Source organism: Somniosus microcephalus, chromosome 3 (genome assembly GCF_052327205.1).
Source record: "Somniosus microcephalus isolate GS21.2 chromosome 3, FLI_Smic_1.0, whole genome shotgun sequence".
NCBI classification, from domain to species: Eukaryota; Metazoa; Chordata; class Chondrichthyes; order Squaliformes; family Somniosidae; genus Somniosus; species Somniosus microcephalus.
In genome coordinates, this window is record NC_140989.1 from 183,646,923 (window position 1) to 183,665,700 (window position 18,778).

At 43.5% G+C, this 18,778-nt stretch overlaps 1 protein-coding gene across 9 annotated transcripts in view; it reads left to right on the forward strand.

The window, feature by feature from the left end:
• afdna (afadin, adherens junction formation factor a) overlaps nt 1-18,778 on the forward strand; it is a 314,437-nt gene that overhangs the window by 92,857 nt on the left and 202,802 nt on the right. For all 9 annotated transcript variants that reach the window (XM_085982002.1, XM_085982003.1, XM_085982006.1 and 6 more), the window contains exons 5-7: nt 3,480-3,646; nt 7,330-7,487; nt 16,284-16,395. In XM_085982002.1, the coding sequence (XP_085838128.1) occupies nt 3,480-3,646; nt 7,330-7,487; nt 16,284-16,395 (437 nt within the window). The remainder of the gene's footprint in view (nt 1-3,479; nt 3,647-7,329; nt 7,488-16,283; nt 16,396-18,778) is intronic.

The following is an 18,778-nucleotide window of genomic DNA, read 5'->3' on the forward strand; positions in this document are numbered from 1 at the left end:
TGTCTTCCTCAATTCATGTGCCTATTATCCTACAGTTTACTCTTGCTAACCTTCCAGCCCACTCCTTTCAATAATGCTTCAACCTAGTCCTCTCTGGTGACCAGGATTTCCTATCCTTCCAATGGATGCAAGTTGCCCACAACAGGTTATCCACTTTGGTGTCAAAAACAGGAAGGCAGATTATTATCTGAATGGCAATAGATTGGGAGAAGGGGGAAGTGCAACGAGACCTGGGTGTCCTTGTGCACCAGTCGCTGAAAGTAAGCATGCAGGTGCAGCAGGCGGTTAACAAGGCAAATGGTATGTCGGCCTTCGTAGCGAGAGGGTTTGAGTACAGGAACAAGGATGTCTTGCTGCAGGTGAGACCACACCTTGAGTATTGTGTGCAGTTTTGGTCGCCTTATCTGAGGAAGGATGTTCTTGCCATGGAAGGAGTGCAGCGAAGATTCACCAGGCTGATACCTGGGATGGCAGGAATGACGTATGAGGAGAGATTGGGTCGATTGGGCTTATACTCGCTGGAGTTTAGAAGAATGAGAGGGGATCTCATCGAAACTTATAAAATTCTAACAGGACTAGATGCTGGAAGGATGTTCCCGATGGTCGGGGAGTCCAGAACCAGGGATGACAGTCTAAGGATAAGGGTTAAGCCATTTAGGACAGAGATGAGGAGGAATTTCTTCACCGAGAGTGGTGAACCTGTGGAATTCTCTGCCAAAGAAGGCAGTAGAGGCCAATTCATTAAATATATTCAAGAAGGAGTTGGATATATTTCTTAAGGCTTGGGGGATCAAGGGGTATGGAGAGAAGGCAGGAACAGGGTACTGAATTTGGACGATCAGCCATGATCTCATTGAATGGCGGAGCAGGCTCGAGGGGCCGAATGGCCTACTCCTGCTCCTATCTTCTATGTTTCGATGTAACATTGCTGAGAAAATAAGTGCAGAAAAATATTGTGGAGAAAATCGTTCCGCAGTCCTGGGTGTTGTGCCTTCTCTAAAATGACCTGTACTTTTTACTTCTGACTAGAAGTCACAAGATAATTACAGATGAGAAAGGCCATTCAGTCTAAATTTAAGAAAGAGTCTGAAGTTGCCCCATTACTGCATCCAATTGTCTCAAATAATTCTAACATTTTTGCCTCTGCTACTTTATCAGAAAGTCCATTCCCATTCCATGCATTATCACTAAAGTGAAGATTTTCCTGATGATCGGTCTCTCATTAATCTTGCACCAGTTTGAATCTGTGTCCCTTTGCCTTAAACTCACAATTTAATTTAGTGATGTTCAGAATGTACCTTTCCTATTCCCTTAAGTACCTTTTGAGATCGTATCTCATTTATAGGCTGAAGAGCCAAAGTTTCTCCAATCTATCCTCATAGATCAGATTGCTGACACATGAGATCGGCCTCGTGACACTCTGCTGTTTGCAGAGCTTGAATGTCTCCATTATATCTTGAACAGAACTGAATGCAGTACTCAAGGTGTGGTGTGACCAGAGAGCTGTACATGTCGATCATGACTTTTTTTATATTTGCTTGTTCCTGTTTGTTTTTGTTTGTTTTGTTGCTTTTTGTTCTCTACCCTTTAGCCAATTTCCCCACAACTTTGAGTTACCTAATAACCTTTTGTTTGGAACTTGGCCGCATGCCTTTTGGAAGTCTAGGTACATGGCGTCGGAAAGTCCTGTTGTTATTTTCTCTGTAATCAATAAGGTTGGTCTGGGATGATCTTGTTCTGGAACTATGTTGACTGCTGTTTACTAGGTTACCTTGCAACTCTAGGAGATCCAGCCAATGCTTGTTAGAATAATTTAATGGAAAACAAGTAATTCTCCCTATGCAACACTTCCCCCCCCCCCCCCCCCCCCCCCCCTCTCCTCCCCTGTCCTCAACACAGCCTATAGCCTAGATGACCTTTCACTGCCAACTACAAAAAGGTTCTCCTCCACAGCAGCAAATATGTGGCTGACTGGTCTGTGGGATATATTGCAATTTGAACAAGTTATGTTTGACATGTTCCAAGAACTGTGTTAATATTAACAGTCAAGGTGCTACCCAATCCAACATAAAAATCACGTTCCATTTCCTGCACTTCAGCTCTCACCCCTTCTCCCTCCAAGAATCACGATAGGGTTCCCCTTGTCCTTGCCTTTCACCCCACCAGCCTCCACATTCAACGGATCATTTTCCGCCACCTCCAATGTGATCCCACCACCAAACGCATCTTCCCCTCCCCTTTCAGCATTCCAAAGGGACCGCTCTCTCCGCAACACCCTGGTCCACTCCCCAATCAGCCCCTCCCCTCCCCACAGCACCTTCCTGTGCAAGCGTAGGAGATGCAACACATGCCCTTTTACCTCCTCCCTTCCCACTGTCCAGGGCCCCAAACACCCCTTCCAGGTGAAACAGCGATTTACTTGTACTTCTTGCAATTTAATATACTGTATTTGCTGCTCACGATGCGGTCTCCTCTACATTAGGGAGACCAAACACAGATTGGGTGACCGCTTTGCGGAACACCTATGTTCAGTCCGTAAGGGGGACCCCGAGCTTCCGGTCACCTGCCACTTTAATTCTCCGCTTCACTCCCACTCTGACCTCTCCGTCCTCAGCCTATTACATTGTTCCAATGAAGCTCAACGTAAGCTCAAGGAACAGCACCTCATCTTTCGATTAGGCACTTTACAGCCATCTGGACTCAACATTGAGTTCAACCATTTCAGACTATACCACACCCCCCTCCCATTTTTTCAGGCAGCAGCTGTTGATGATTCTGCCATCCCCATTTGCAACATCTATTCTCGCCTGAGTTCAATCCTAGTACAGATTGTGCTTTCAGTTCCTTCCTCCCCCCTCCACCCCTCCCTTTCCCTGCCTCTGCACCTGCTTAAAACCTGTTACATCTCCAACTTTTATCAGTTCCGACAAAGGGTCCCAGACCTGAAACGTTAACTCGTTCTCTCTCCACGGATGCTGCCTGACTGCTGAGTGTTTCCAGCATTTTCTGTTCTAAAAATCACTTCCCAGGAGAAGAAAGCAGAACAATACAAGGGGTCAGCAAAAGCTGCAGATCTAGAGAGTAATGAGTGTGACCAAAACCATTAGGACATTAATAAGCTGGACTTTTTGTTCCCTAGCCCAATTGAACCCAAGGGGTTAAGACCAAATAAATTGCTTTAGTCCTTAAATTCACGGTGCTGTCAGTGCAAGCACAACCTTACTGACAAACCTTCATGTCAATTTACTCCCTCCTCAAACAAAATGTTGATTTCATGAAGCCACCGAAAACCCATCAAACTACAATAAAAAATAAAATTTATATCAGATAAATTTCAGTCGGAGTTCCCAAGAGAATGTTCTGAAATTATATTTTTCTCAAGCTTCCTAAGACTTAAAATTGCTCAATCTGACTATAGTCTACATTTTTTCTCCAGTATGATGAGTTTTAAAATGGTAAATATTTCTTTCTACCAATAGTGAGAACTCTAGTTCACATCTTGCAGCGGAGGTATACAAAGACATGCCAGAGACTAGCTTCACCCGTACAATATCTAACCCTGAGGTAGTTATGAAACGAAGACGGCAACAAAAGTTAGAACAAAGAATGCAAGAATTTCGTAGTGGTGATGGACGGCCCGATTCAGGTATTGACAACTTGCTTTTAACGTAGTAAAACATTCCAGAGGGGTAATTTAAAAAAAAAAAAAAAAAAAAATACTGAGCCAAAGGAGATATTGAGAGAGGTGCTCTAAAGCTTGGTCAAAGATGTGGGCTTTAACAATGGTCTTAAAGGAGGAGAGGCAGATGGAGGGGTTTATGGAATGAATCCAGAATATGGGACCTAGGCAGCTCAAGGCACGGGCCACAAATGGTAGGGTGAAGGGAGGGGGATGCATGAGGTTAATCAGAGGAACGGCGGTAGGAGCTTCCAGAGATTAGTAGGGATGAAACCATGAAGGGATTTAAACACAAGGATGAGAATTTTCAATTGGAAGTGTTAGGGGACTGGGAACCAATATAGGTCAGAGAGGATGAGTCAGTGGGAGAATGTTGACGAGGTGAGCATTGGAATAGTCTGGAGGTAGAAAGGCATTGAAGGTTTTAGCAGCAGATGGGCTGAGGTAGGGGCAAAGGCGGGCGATGTTTGGAGCTGGAAGTAGATGGTCTTTATGGTTGAGTGGATGTGCGGTTGGGAACTCCTGCTCGGGGTCATACAGGGCACCGTGTGTATGAACAGTATGGATCAGCTGAGGCAGTGGCTAAGGAGGGGAATGAAATCGGTGGTGAGAGTAGAGACTTTGCAGCAGCGGCCAGAGTGGATGGCTTCAGCCTTCCCAATGTTTAGCTGGAGGAAGTTATGGCTCATCCAACATTGGATGTTGGACAAGTGGTCTGACAACACAGAGGCAGTGGAGGGAATAAGACAGAGGTGGTGCAGAAGTAGAGCTGGGGGTTGTTCGCATATGTATCTCAGCTGATCTCATGTCTATAGATGTTGCATAAGATGGGGGGAGGGCGGGCAAAGATGGATCCACTGAGGACTTGAAGTAAAACAATGCTGGGACAGGAAGTGAAACCATTGCCAGAGTTGCTCTGGTCACGAATGGATAGGTAAGAATGCAGGGGTTGATAATGGTGGCTTTGAAAGGGAGGGGCAGTGCCTGGGCAGAAGGCACCATTTACAATGTCTGCTCGTATGTGGGTCAGGAAGGCAAATTGGGTAGTCAGCAGTTTAGTGGGAATAGGATTAAGGGAGCAGTAAGTGGGTCTCGTGGACAAAGGTAGGTGAAGATGGGAGAGAAGTTGAAAGATGTGGGTTCAGTGTTGGTAGGAGTGGGAGGTTTGGCTTGGTGGGCAAAGGGGATGGGAAGAAGCAGCAGAGGCAGTTGAATGCATGGTCTCAATCTTGGTGACGAAGTCCATAAGCTCTTTGTACTTATGAAGGTGGAGGCGCACCAGTGCGGTTTAAGGAGGAGTTTGGTAGTGGAAAAAAGTAGCTTGGGGGCGGGGGGGTGATCATTGCTCTTCAGGGTGATCCTGGAGTAGTTGTAGGTTTTGGTAGAAGAGAGTGAGGCCCATTGGTGGTGGACCATTAAACAACTAATGGGAGGAGGAGGCTCCATGAATATCCCTATCCTCAATGATGGTGGAACCTAGCACGTCAGTGCAAAAGACAAGGCTGAAGTGTTTGCAACCATCTTCAGCCAGAAGTGCTGAGTGGATGATCTATATCGGCCGCCTCCTGAGGTCCCCACCATCACAGAAGCCAGTCTTCAGCCAATTTGATTCACTTCACGTGATATCAAGAAACGGCTGAGCGCACTGGATACAGCAAAGGCTATGGGCCCTGACAACATTCTGGCTATCGTGCTGAAGACTTGTGCTCCAGAACTAGCCACGCCTCTAGCCAAACTGTTCCAGTACAGCTACAACACTGGTACCTACCTGACAATGGAAAACTGCCCAGGTACGTCCTCCTGTCCACAAAAAGCAGGACAAATCCCATCTGGCCAATTACCGCCCCATCAGTCTACTCTCAATCATCAGCAAAGTGATGGAAGGTGTCATTGACAGTGCTATCAAGTGGCACTTAGTCACCAATAACCTGCTCACTGATGCCCAGCTTGGGTTCCGCCAAGACCACTCTGCTCCCGACGACGTTACAGCCTTGGTCCAAACATGGACAAAGGAGCTGAATTCCAGAGGTGAGGTAAGAGTGACTACCCTTGATATCAAGGTAGCATTTGACCGAGTGTAGCATGAAGGAGCCCTAGTAAAACTGAAGTCAATGGGAATCGGGGGGGGGGAAAACTCTCCACTGGCTGGAGTCATATCTAGCACAAAGGAAGATGATTGTGGTGGTTGAAGGTCAATCATCACAGCTCTAGGACATCACTGCAGGAGTTCCTCAGGGCAGTGTCCTAGGCCCAACCATCTTCAGCTGCTTCATCAATGACTCCCTCCCTCCCTCCCTCCCTCCTCCCCCCCCCCCCCCCCCCCCCCCCCACCAACATAAGGTCAGAAATGGGGATGTTCACTGATGACTGCAGAGTGTTCAGTGCCATTCACAACGCCTCAGATAATGAAGCAGTCCATGCCCACATGCAACAAGATCTGGACAACGTTCAGGCTTGGGCTGTTAAGTGGCAGGTAACATTCGCGCCACAGAAGTGCCAGGCAATGACTATCTCCAACAAGAGAGTCTAACCACCTCCAACAACACTCTAAGCTCAACACCATCCAGGGCAAAGCAGCCTGCTTGATTGGCACCCCCATCTACCACCTTAAACATTCACTCCCTCCACCACCGGTGTACTGTGGCTGCAGTGTGTATCACCAACAAGATGCACTGCAGCAACTCACCAAGGCTTCTTCAGCAGCACCTCCCAAACCCGTGACCTCTTCCATCTAGAAGGACAAGGGCAGCAGGCGCGTGGTAACACTACCACCTCCAAGTTCCCCTCCAAGTCCCACACCATCCTGACGTGGAAGTATATCGCCGATCCTTCATCGTCGCTGGGTCAAAATCCAGGAACTCCCTCCCTAACAGCACTGTGGGAGTACCGTCACCACATGGACTGCAGCAGTTCAAGAAGGTGGCTCACCACCACCTTCTCGAGGGCAATTAGGGATGGGCAATAAATGCTGGCCTTTGCCAGCGACACTCACATCCCAGGAAGGAATAAAAAAAAAAATGTTCCCGAGTGAGGGGCTTTCATCGTACCATCCCTTGCTGGTGTGGCTGATCAGTTTTCCAGCAACTGATTTCTTTTCAGGCCTAAGCTGCTGGACTGCAACCTACTCTTGGAAGGCATGGAAGTGGACTGAGTGATCTGCCCTCCATGTGGGCAGCTACATTCTGTTTGCTTCTCTGCTTAAATTTACTGGCTGAGATTGGAAAGTTTAATTGTGCAATTTGTGGATGACTTGATCCAAGCTGTGGAATAGTGTATTCATAATAATACACTTTAAAAAAAATAATAACTTGGCCTTTGAGCAAAATGTTTCATAATAGTTGGTTTATTATGCAAATTGTTGAGCAGACCAGTATTTAGTCGATGATTCGATGTACCTAAGAAATTGAGAACTTTTTCTTCCAAACTTTACTTAGGTTTTCGGAGTTAAGTAGAAAATTATAGTTTAAATACAATTCATTGTCTTTGTGCTGCTGTTTTGGGATAGTTGCTAGGAATTTTGATTCCACATTGCACATCGGCTGTCTATAAAGAAAATGTACACAAAGCTATTTTTTTTTAAAAAAGCAAGCTAGTCCAATGTAATTGGACTATTATGAATATTAAGACATTTGTATCTTTATATTATCCAGGTGGAACTCTTAGGATCTATGCGGATAGTTTAAAGCCAAATATACCATACAAGACCATCTTGCTGTCAACAACGGATACATCAGACTTTGCTGTTGGAGAAGCCCTTGAGAAATATGGACTGGAAAAGGAAAACCCAAAGGAATATTGTATAGCACGGGTATGTGTATTTTTTTGTGCATGTGTACATCATAATACAACGCTTTTTATTAAGGGAATAGCTTTATACTGTAATGCATATTTTGACGACTTTAGTAAACAAGTGTGTTGACTAGATTAAAAGGTAACTAAGGTAGATCAGCAGTGGCAAACATTTAAAGAAATATTCCGAAATTCTCAACGAATATACATTTCCATGAAGTTAAAGATAGTATCAGATTAAAAGAGGCTTATAATGTTGCGAAGAATAGAAGTAAGCCTGAGAATTGGGAGAGCTGATGATACAAAGCTAGGTGGGAAAGTAAGCTGTGAGGAGGACACAAAGAGCCTGCAAAGGGATATAGACAGGTTAAGTGAATGGGCAATAAGGTGGCAGATGAAGTATAATGTGGGGAAATGTGAGCTTACTCACTTTAGTAGGAAGAATAGAAAAACAATGTTTTTAAATGGTGAGAAACTATTAAATGTTGGTGTTCAGAGAGATTTAGGTGTCCTCATACAGGAACCACAGAGTTAGCATGCAGGTACAACAAGCAATTAGGAAGACAAATGGCATGTTGGCCTTTATTGCAAGGAGGTTGGAGTTTTTTTTATTCATTCACGGGATGTGGGCATCGCTGACAAGACCAGCATTTATTGCCCATCCCTAATTGCCCTCTAAGGCGGTGGTGAGCTGCTGCCTTGACAACTGAGTGGCTTGCTCGGCCATTTCAGAGGGCAGTTAAGAGTCAACCACATTGCTGTTGGTCTGGAGTCACCTATAGGCCAGACCAGGTAAGGATGACAGATTTCATTCCCTGAAGGATATTAGTGAACCAGATGGGTTTTTACGACAATCCGGTATTTTCATGGTCATCGTTACTGAATGCTAGCTTTTTATTCCAGATTTATTTAACTGAATTTAAATCCCCCAGCTGCCGTGGAGGGATTTAAACTCCTGTTTCTGGATCATTAGTCCAGGCCTCTGGATTACTAGTCCAGCTACATTACTATGCTACTGTACAAGAGTAAGGAAGTCTTGATACAATTGTACAGGGCTTTGATGAGACCACACCTGAAATATTGTGCACAGTTTTGGTCTCCTTATCTGAGGAAGGATATACTTGCCTTTAAAGGTGGTGCAATGAAGGTTCAGTAGATTGATTCCTGGGATATGAGAGTTGTCCTATGAGGAAAGATTGAGTAGATTGGGTCCACACTCTCTGGAGTTTAGAAGAATGAGAGGTGATCTCATTGAAATATATAAGATTCTGAGGGGGATTGACAGGGTAGATGCTGAGAGGTTGTTTCCCTTGGCTGGAGAGTCTAGAACTAGGTGGCATAGTCTCAGGATAAGGGGTAGGCCATTTAAGACCGAGATGAGGAGGAATTTCTTCACTCAGAGGGTTGTGAATCTTTGAAATTCTCTACACCAAAGAGCTGTGGATGCTGATTCGTTGAGTATATTCAAGGCTGAGAGAGATAGATTTTTGGACTCCAGGGGAATCAAGGGATATGGAGATTGGGTGGGAAAGTAGAGTTGAAGTCAAAGATCAGCCATGATCTTGAATGGCAGAGCAGGCTCGAGGGGCTGCATAGCCTACTCCTCCTAATTCTTATGTTGACATTTTAACACTCAGCAGTACTTTTTAAACCCCATCACCAGCAATAAGGGGCCCAAATTAAACATTTAACATATTTATCAATTGTATAAACTTTCCTCCTGAACATACCAAAGTTTTTTTTCTCCCATTATTGGCAATATTTTTGACTATGCACTAGGGTTGCAAAATTCCGGGAATTTTTAAGAGGAAACTTTCCATGGGAATTTTCAGGAATTTATGGAAATTGAGTTTTTTTGCACACTGATGGTTTTTGTCTCTGACCCTTATATTATCTTTGTCATCAAAATAGATATACTGTTCCATACAAATAAAAACAGGCTTTCAAAACTTTATTTAGGTTATAATTTTGAACTTTATTGAACCCCCACCAAAAAGACCCATCTAAAATACAGAAAACTCTCCTTTACTGGCACCGACTGGACCAGCGTGGTGCCGGTTGATCAAAAAGTCCGGATTACAGAGAGGTATACTTATTAAGGTACGAGAGCCCCGTACACGGCCACAGATCCAGGCGTCCCTGTTGCATAGCAACAGGTGCAGGAACCCTGGTTACACGGCCACAGATCCAGGAACCCCGGTTACTCGGCCACTAATATGAAGTAAAACTTACCTGAACCTACTCCTGAATTTTGCCGGTTGTTTAGGTGCCAGTTTAAAAAAAGAGTTTCTTGTAAAATAAAGAGCGTCAGCTTATTTTGTCCCTTTGAGTCTTCTACTCGTGAGTCTTCTGAGTCGTCTTCTCATCATTGCTTCTCCTGATTCTCTGGCTCTGACGTGTCCATTTCCTCCTCTGTGTCACTGTCTAGCTGTGTGGTGGACACTTCTGTATCTGGCTCTAAGTTGTCGGTTCGCCCGGATAGCCACCAGTTTCTCCACTCTCTTGTTAGTCAGCCTGTTGCGCACCTTTGTATGCGTAGTTCCAAAAAGTGACCAGTTTCGTTCAGAGGCCGCTGATGAAGGTGGGATTTGGAGTATCACCGATGCAATGGGTGACGGGGCCTCAGATGCACAAAGTCCCTTCCACCAGGTATGTGCATTGATCTGCTTGCATGATTCCCATATCCTGTCCCCATTCCAAAGACCTTGCTTGGTAGAGAACTTTGCCAGACTTCCCAGAACTTTGCCCACGTCCAGATTGAGGTGGCGTGAGAGGGTAGAAATCACACTAAGCGCTGTTGATCTGTTCTGCAGAAAGTATTGGTCTCCCAACATGCTTTGGGTCCAGCATGTATGCTGCAGCATGAATCGGCTTGACACAAAATTCTTGACGCGTCTATGAATTGAACAATTGCCTTCTCTGCTTTGAGCAGCAGGGATGTGGGTAGGGCGATGCTGATTTGTTCTTTTAAATCAGAGAAAAGCCTGAGAATATCTGACAAGACAGCGTCATCTCCTTCAATCTGAGCAATTGCAGATGCTACTGGCGAAAGTAGTTTAAGGCTGCTAACCACTCTCCCAAAACACATCATCTAGCAGTATTTTCTTGATGGTGGTTTCCATATCCCCAGACTGGGATATTGCTATTTCTTGCAGCAACTCCTTACCCTCCAGAAGGCTGTTGTACATTATGAGAACGCCACCCCATCTAGTGTTGATGGGCAGCTTCAGTGTGGTGTTCTTGTTCTTTGTCGTTTGTTTGGAGTTGTAGGTTGCTGCAACTACCTGTTTCCCCCCCGACATGCTTAACAACTTGCTAGGCTCTCTTGTACAGTGTTTCCATCGTTCTCAAACCCATGATGTCCTTGAGGAGCAGGTTGAGCCCATGAGCTGCGCACCCAATAAATGTAATATGAGGGGAGGCCTCCTCCACTTGAGCCCAAGCAGCCTTCATATTCGCAGCATTGTCAGTAACTACTGCAAAGACCTTTTGTGATCCAAGATCGTTGATGACCGCTTTCAGCTCATCAGCAATGTATGTGCCTGTGTGTCTGTTGTCCTTCATGTCTGTGCTCTTGAACACTGGGAGAGGAGTGGAGACAATATAGTTTATGATGCCCTCCCCTCGTACATTTGACCACCCATCTGAGATAACTGCAACACAGTCTGCCATCTCTATAGTTTCTTTGAGCTTTCCTTGGACTCTAATACTCAGCCTCCAGCAAATAAGCAGACAAAGCATGTCTGGTGGGAGGACAGTATGCAGGGCGAATAACATTGAAAAATCTCTTCCAGTACACACTGGCTGTGAGCATGAGGGGTGAGCCTGTCACACATACAGCTCAAGCAAGGCACTCATCTGAATTCTTCTGGCTATGGTTATCTATTGCATCAAAGAACTTTCCAAGTGGGCCAGGAGTTGCTGATGATAAGGAGCCTGATGCTGAATGTGAACGATCATCTTCTTGAATGGAAGCAGAGGAACTGCTGTGAGCTTTGAGTGAAGTTGTTGCATTTGGATAAATGCTGCTGCATCTTTGTGGCATTCTTTACATATGGCTATGTACAGTGTTTGCACATGTACACAGTCTTTCCATCTTTAATGTCTGGGGTAAAATGCTTCCACACATCTGACGGTAAACATGACATTGTTCTATGCAGAGAAATAAAGGGCATTTGTCTCTGTCGAACTGCGGTCAATCAGCACGATTGCAACAGGGTGAGTAAATTTTTCCTGATGCTCCATGTGATGGAAGCATGACCTGTGCACGCACGATGCTACATCACCAATAGAGGGAGCTAATCGCTCATCCACTCATCCAACCAATCAGGCCGCATTTGTTCACAGTCACACACAAAACTTGTAATTATTAAATCAAGCCAAGTAAGAAGATAAACATATATTGATTAAGAAATTCCTTAATAATTAAGATTCCATCTCTGTTAGTAATTTTAAGAGGAGACCTGTGGGGGGAAAAATGAAAAAAAATACAAAAAAAAATTATGCCAGCATGTGCTTTTTTGGGCAAAATTCCCAAGCTAAACTTCCCATGGAAAATTTCCGGAAATTTACCGGAAACTTTCCACCCCTTCACAACCCTACTATGCACATCTGGAAAGATATTACTTTTTAATTTCTTTTTGCATGTTAGCAATAGTGTGCTTTTGTAATCTTGCAAAGTTTTACAGCAGCATTTTCTTTTAAGTGAAGTTTTGATTATCTAAAGTCATCTCTGTAGCAGCTCCGGCCAAGATGTTTCTTGTATTTGTCACTCAAGGTGGATCCACTTTGTCTTGACTGCTGTTCAGTACTGGCAGCTGATTTTAAAATCATCCTTTGAATGTTGTGGAACCATCCCAGTAATACATGCACAAGATAATGATTAACGCATCGTTATCACATTGCTATTTTGTGGGAGCTTGCTGTGTGCAAATTGGCAGCCGCGTTTCCTACATTGCAACAGTGACTACACTTCAAAAGTACTTTATTGGCTGTAAAGGCTTTGAGGTGCCCTGAGGTAGTGTAAAGGCGTTACATAAATGCAAGTCTTCAAGTCTTTCTTTTAGATGCTTGTGTTGACTGATGCTACATGGTGCTCAGAATTGTATGGCCTTATCAAATCCCAGAGATGGGGTCTGTGGGGAAGTTCATAATTCAATGGAAAGCATTCCTCCAAAAAAAAAATTCAGTCCCCCAAGCAGATATCTTCCACCAAGAAGCTCATTGTAAGCTTGGAAAGGGAATCAAACACAAATATAGACTGCAGGGAGGACCCAAAAATAGAGTACTGGCTGAACCAAATTCCATGTCTGTTCAAAGAGCTGGGATGAAGGTATAGGGTCTGATCCAGCTACAAAACTGCTCCGCCTTGGGCTCTGCAATCTGATGTCAGCATACATATTGAACGAAGTGCCAGTCTTCAAATGCACAGGCAATGCACGCATCAACCTCTACACTAAGTTCAGTACTGATCTCAATCACTCCAGTATTCTCAATTGAAATTAAAAGCAAACTTTAAGAAGTCATTGACTGTAGGCATTTCTCTCCTGAATCTAAGGGATGACTTTCAGTTCATTTTTTTAATTCTAAAAAGCCTCTGAGCACATGACCTGGCTTACTGCCAAGATGATGTCTCTTTGGCCACTGGTATATATTGGCCCAGAAATTCGGGTCTCCACGGGTGAGTATGAACAGGGTACTCACCTGTATGCCCAATGGAAGTGCCGGTTTCGTGCATGCACTGCGCATGCGCGGGAAACCGGAACTTCCGTTCCCTTGAAAGAAAGGGTTCAGAGGTGGAACGTCTGCGCTGGAGAGAGAGCGCGTGCGCATTGAACTTGCGTTTTTCCCCCAGGTTTTTCCGGGAGGGTAAGTCTCCAGGAGTTACACATTAAAAAGGTGAATTAATTAAAATTAAAACATTTTTTCCACAGGTGTATTTTTAAATACTTTAAAGAAAGGTAAGTTTATTTTTAGCCCTGTTAGAAAATGTAATTAATTTTCCCAAAATTTAAATTATTATTTAAGTTATTTTATATAATTTAGTTATTTTAAAAATGTTTTTTTTTAATTTATTTGAATTTGTGATGTTTTGGGGCTTGTAGTATTTATGGTTTTGACAGCTCTTCCTGTCAATTTTATGAATGGGCATTTCCCTGCCACCATTGGCACTCCATGGCCCACGTGATCCCAGGGGACACATCGAATTAACTGCGCCCCTGAGATACACAAGCACTGCGCGCCGGCAGTTGGAGCAGGCCCAGGATCGGAATCCCATGTGGGCCCACAGCACAACGGCCGGCACGCTAGGTAAGTGCAGGTCGGAGGCTTGCACCCGCGGGAAGCCTCCGACCCAAATTTCTGGGCCATTATCTCATTGCATTCCAGGTTTATCTCTCCTGTCTTCCTTCCCTTCCGCACAAAAAAATCCAGAAAACAAAATTTAATGTTTGTTAAATTGTTAATGTTTGATATTGGCTCCAAGAAAGGTACAAATATATGGACCCATTGATTTCCTTTGCCCTCCTGCATGCACACACTACTTTATAAAAAAAAAAAAAAAAAAAATTCTTTGTGGATTATGGTTTCTTTTTATGCTAAAACTGAAATATAGGCTTTTATTAATTTCTCTAGCTTTCAGATCTTACACATACTTTCCCTCTGCTTTTGCAGTTTAATTGAAAGTTTGGTTGCTTTCTATGCTTTTAATAGCCAGAGAACTTTACTAACAAAAGGATACTTGCATTTTGAAAACTGATTTAATTTTTTATTTGTCACTTGAAGTTTATTGAAAGTAAAATTACTTTACTAATGAATACAAAATCAATTCAGTTTGTTTGGCTTATTCTGAAGTGTCTTATTGTGCATCAGAACTGCCTTCTGTTAAACTTACTGATTGGATTAATTTCTAGCTATTGATCGTTTCCAATCAGTACAGAACAAATGTGGAGAGATTGGGGCAGTAAGATTATTTTTGGATTCCTTTAGCATAGAGGCAATGGGCAGGTTGGCTGCCTCCAGTGCTGTGAACTTGTACAGGTTGGAATATGGAATGCTGAGTCCAAAACCATTGCATCTTTTAAGGAAAAAGTAGTATATATTTGAAGCAGTGGATGATTCAGGGCTGAGGTGGGGGAGAGAGCAGGGCTGTTTTGGATTGATGGAACTAGCACAGACTTGATGCATCAGATATCCTCCTGTGCTGTAAATCTCCTGTGGTTCTGTTGCTATGTCAACAACTTAGACAAATGCATACTTCTTAACTCGCAGTGCATGGATAAAGTTGATTCAGTTCAAATCATCCACAGATTCTATTGCAGCTTATAGAATGCCTGTTAGGCCATTTGTTGAGTGCAGAAATTGTGACTTGAGAGCCATCCATCTTGACATAGTGTGACTGTTATTGTTGTAGCTAATTTGGGCGATACCCAACAGAAGCTTTGAGTTAATAAAACTCCGACTATGAGTTGAATGGCAAAGTAAAAGAATGCTTTATTTGCAGAGCTCTGGGAGAAGCTGCTATGCACCCCGTGTGCAACCGCCGTACTTCTTGTTTTGCACACACAAGTCTCCTACCTTTTTACAGGAGTCAAAACAACTTAGACAGGTGATTACGTAATCACAGCGATCCCCCGTGACATCTGAAACGGTTATCTATTCTTAAGCAAACGGTTACATGTTCTTAAGCAAGCGATGGCCATAGGTTAAAACCCCTTTGGGACCTCTGGCCGCAGACGAGATAAGCAGAAGTAAACAATGGTTCCAGACTGTTCATCGTTGCAAGGTGACCACAAATGTTCAATAATAAAACTGCAGCTGACAATTACCTCACCCCTGCCTACGTGCGAGCTCAGGGGCCCCTTGTTAACCAGTTTTAATGTCAAGTATCCTGACAGTCTTTGCAAAGTCCTTAATACTGAAATTCTCCTTAACAGTTATAAATCCCTGCTTTTTGGGAGGTGATAGTACCACAGCCAGGGCAAAAAGAGTATGCATCGATAATCCTAAAATGTTTGTTTGGAATTAGTGTTGAAGCATTGTGAGTGATGAAGAGGCTTGTTATGGCATTGTACTCAAATGAGCCACTACCGATTTGTCAGATAATTCCCCGTTTTCCCTCTGCCCGCCCGCCCTCCCCCTCGATCATGGGAAAGGTCATGTGGATGACTTCCCAATGTCTTGGCATCTCTACTATCAAAGCATCTTGGAGAGTTTTTCCTCTGATCTGCCCTCTTTTGGTATGGTACTGATTTAGCTAACCCCTATGGTACATGGAGGATGCATCTTTTGACAAAGATTCTATTAATTGAGACGTTAAACCGTTTTGGCTGTTCAGGTAAATGCAAAAGATCCCATGGCACTTTTTTGTATTAGAGCAGGGAGTTCTTCTGGTGTCCTGGCCAACAATCCTCCTCCACCAACGCTACAAAAACAGATGAACTTGTTCATCTTATTGCTGTTTGTGGAACCTTGCTGTGTGCAGATTGGTTGCTGTGTTTGTCTATATTAGCATAGTCCCTATACTTCAGAAAGTAATTCATTGGCTGTGAAATGCTCTGGGATGTCCTGTGGATGTGAAAGATGCTATATAAATTTTACTTTTTTTTCCTCTACATTCCTACTTTCCTTTATACTTTTTTTTCCTATTTTCCTTTTCTCTTTCCTCCTCTGTCCTTTCTCAGGTTACCAAATGTCCAATCTAAAATTAAAGTTGGGGAGCACAAATTTTGTTTGGACCTTTTTTTTTATTGTGGGGAAAAGCTGAATGCCAACTGGGGAAATTAATTCTTTTGTTTGCCAATATTTTCTTACATAGGTAGTATTACCACCTGGTGCACAACACTCTGATGACAAAGGTGCTAAAGAGACTCTACTTGATGATGATGAATGTCCACTCCAGATTTTCAGAGACTGGCCAAGTGACAAAGGTGAGCAAAGATAATCTAGTCTCTTCTGTACGTGCATTTACATTGAAAGAATATGAATTGGACCATCATATTTTTAACAGGTTATGAATCTTGCAACCTGTGTCGGTGGATGTACAATTTATGCATGTTCAGGAAGTATTCTAAAAAGAAATGTTCAAGAACTCTGTCGATCTTAAGCAGAGTGGTAGCATAACCTGCTAATCTCAGTGATTCTTTTCACTCTGATAACCTGCCTTTGGAAATGCGCTCACATCATTCTGGAAGTGTTGAGTCTGCTGACTGCTTTATTTACTGAGTTAAGAGAAAAATGCAGGTTCTTTGGCATATCCTATATCCAGTTGACCTGTACATTTCAAGTAACTTGTGTTCTGGTTGAGAACTGATAGAATGTAGAGCAAAAACATCTATTGGAGCGATGTTGCACTACTGATTTAAGGAATAGCTTTCAAATTCTTGAGCTGCAGTAGTTGACTGAATTATGAATGTGGAAGCAATGCAGAATACTTCTAGGTTCAACAGTCATTTTCATGGTACTGTAGAATTGTTCATATTTACATAATGGCAATTTTGCTGGGTAGGGTGGAGCATTTATTTCTACAAAAATGTTAAATGCTACACATTCTGCTGTGTATTGTTTAAAATCTTTTATGGATTCTGGTTCCACCACTGTTTCTGGTGGAGTATTCTATGTCCTAACAACCCTCTGTTTATATTTTAAAAAAACTCTTAACCTCCCCCTTCATTCCCTTGGTGACAATCCTAAAAGTATACTTTCTAGTTACTGTTGTACTGGCCAGTGGAAATAACTTTATCCTATTTACCTTATCACAGTCCCTAATAAGTTTGAACACCACCTTTCTGTATAATGAGCCCCAGATTCTCAGGTCTCGCGCCTTTTGTGAAGTCAAGCGTAGGTCCTTTGCAGTCAGAATCAGGGGAATTTATAATGGGGAACAAAGAAATGGCTGACCAATTAAATACATACTTTGGTTCTGTCTTCACAAAGGAGGACACAAATAACCTCCCAGAGATGTCGGGGAACATAGGGTCTAACGAGAGGGAGGAACTGAATGAAATCAGTATTTGTAGGGAAATGGTGTTAGGGAAATTGACGGGATTGAAGGCCGATAAATCCCCAGGGCCGGATAATCTACGTCCTAGGGTACTTGAGGAAGAGACAGGTTGGGTGATTGGGCAGAAACATGGCAAATGCACTATAATGTGGATAAATGTGAGGTTATCCACTTTGGTGGCAAAAACAGGAAGGCAGATTATTATTTGAATGGCAATAGATTGGGAGAAGGGGAAGTGCAAAGAGACCTGGGTGGTGGTGTGCACCAGTTGCTGAAGGTAAGCATGCGGGTGCAGCAGGCGGTTAAGAAGGCAAATGGTAGGTTGGCTTTCGTAGCAAGAGGGTTCGAGTACAAGAACAAGGATGTCTTGCTGCAGTTGTACAGGGCCTTGGTGAGACCGCACCTTGAGTATTGTGCGCAGTTTTGGTCACCTTACCTGAGGAAGGGCGTTCTTGCCATGGAAGGAGTGCAGCGAAGATTCACCAGGCTGATACCTGGGATGGCAGGAATGACGTATGAGGAGAGATTGTGTCGATTGGGCTTATACTCACTGGAGTTTAGAAGATTGAGAGGGGATCTCATCGAAACCTATAAAATTCTGTCAGGCCTGGACAGACTAGATGCAGGAAGGATGTTTCTGATGGCCGGGGAGTCCAGAACCAGGGGTCATAGTCTAAGGATAAGGGGTAAGCCATTTAGGACTGAAATGAGGAGGAATTTCTTCACCCAGAGAGTGGTGAGCCTGTGGAATTCTCTGCGGTGGAGGCCAGTTCATTAAATATATTCAAGAAAGAGTTGGATATATTTCTTAAGGCTTAAGGGATATGGGGAGAAGGCAGGGACAGGGTACTGAATTTGGATGATCAGCCATGATCTCATTGAATGGCGGAGCAGGCTCGAAGGGCCGAATGGCCTACTCCTGCTCCTACCTTCAATGTTTCTATGGCCCTAGAAATAGTAGATGCATTGCTGGTCATCTTCCAAAATTCTATAGATTTTGGAACAGTTCCCATGGATTGGAGGGTAGTTAATGTAACCCCACTATTTAAAAAAAGGTGGTAGAGAGAAAACGGGGATTTATCTGACATCGGTAGTGGGAAAAATGCTAGAGTCCATTAAAAGATGTAATAGAGCACGTGGAAAACAGTGACAGGATCAGACAAAGTCAACATTGATTTACAAAAGGTAAATCGTGCTTCACTGATCTGGAACTTTTTGAGGATGTAACTGGTAGATTAGATAATGGAGAACCAGTGGATGTGTATTTGGAATTTCAGAAGGCTTTTGATAAGGTCCCGCATAAGAGATTA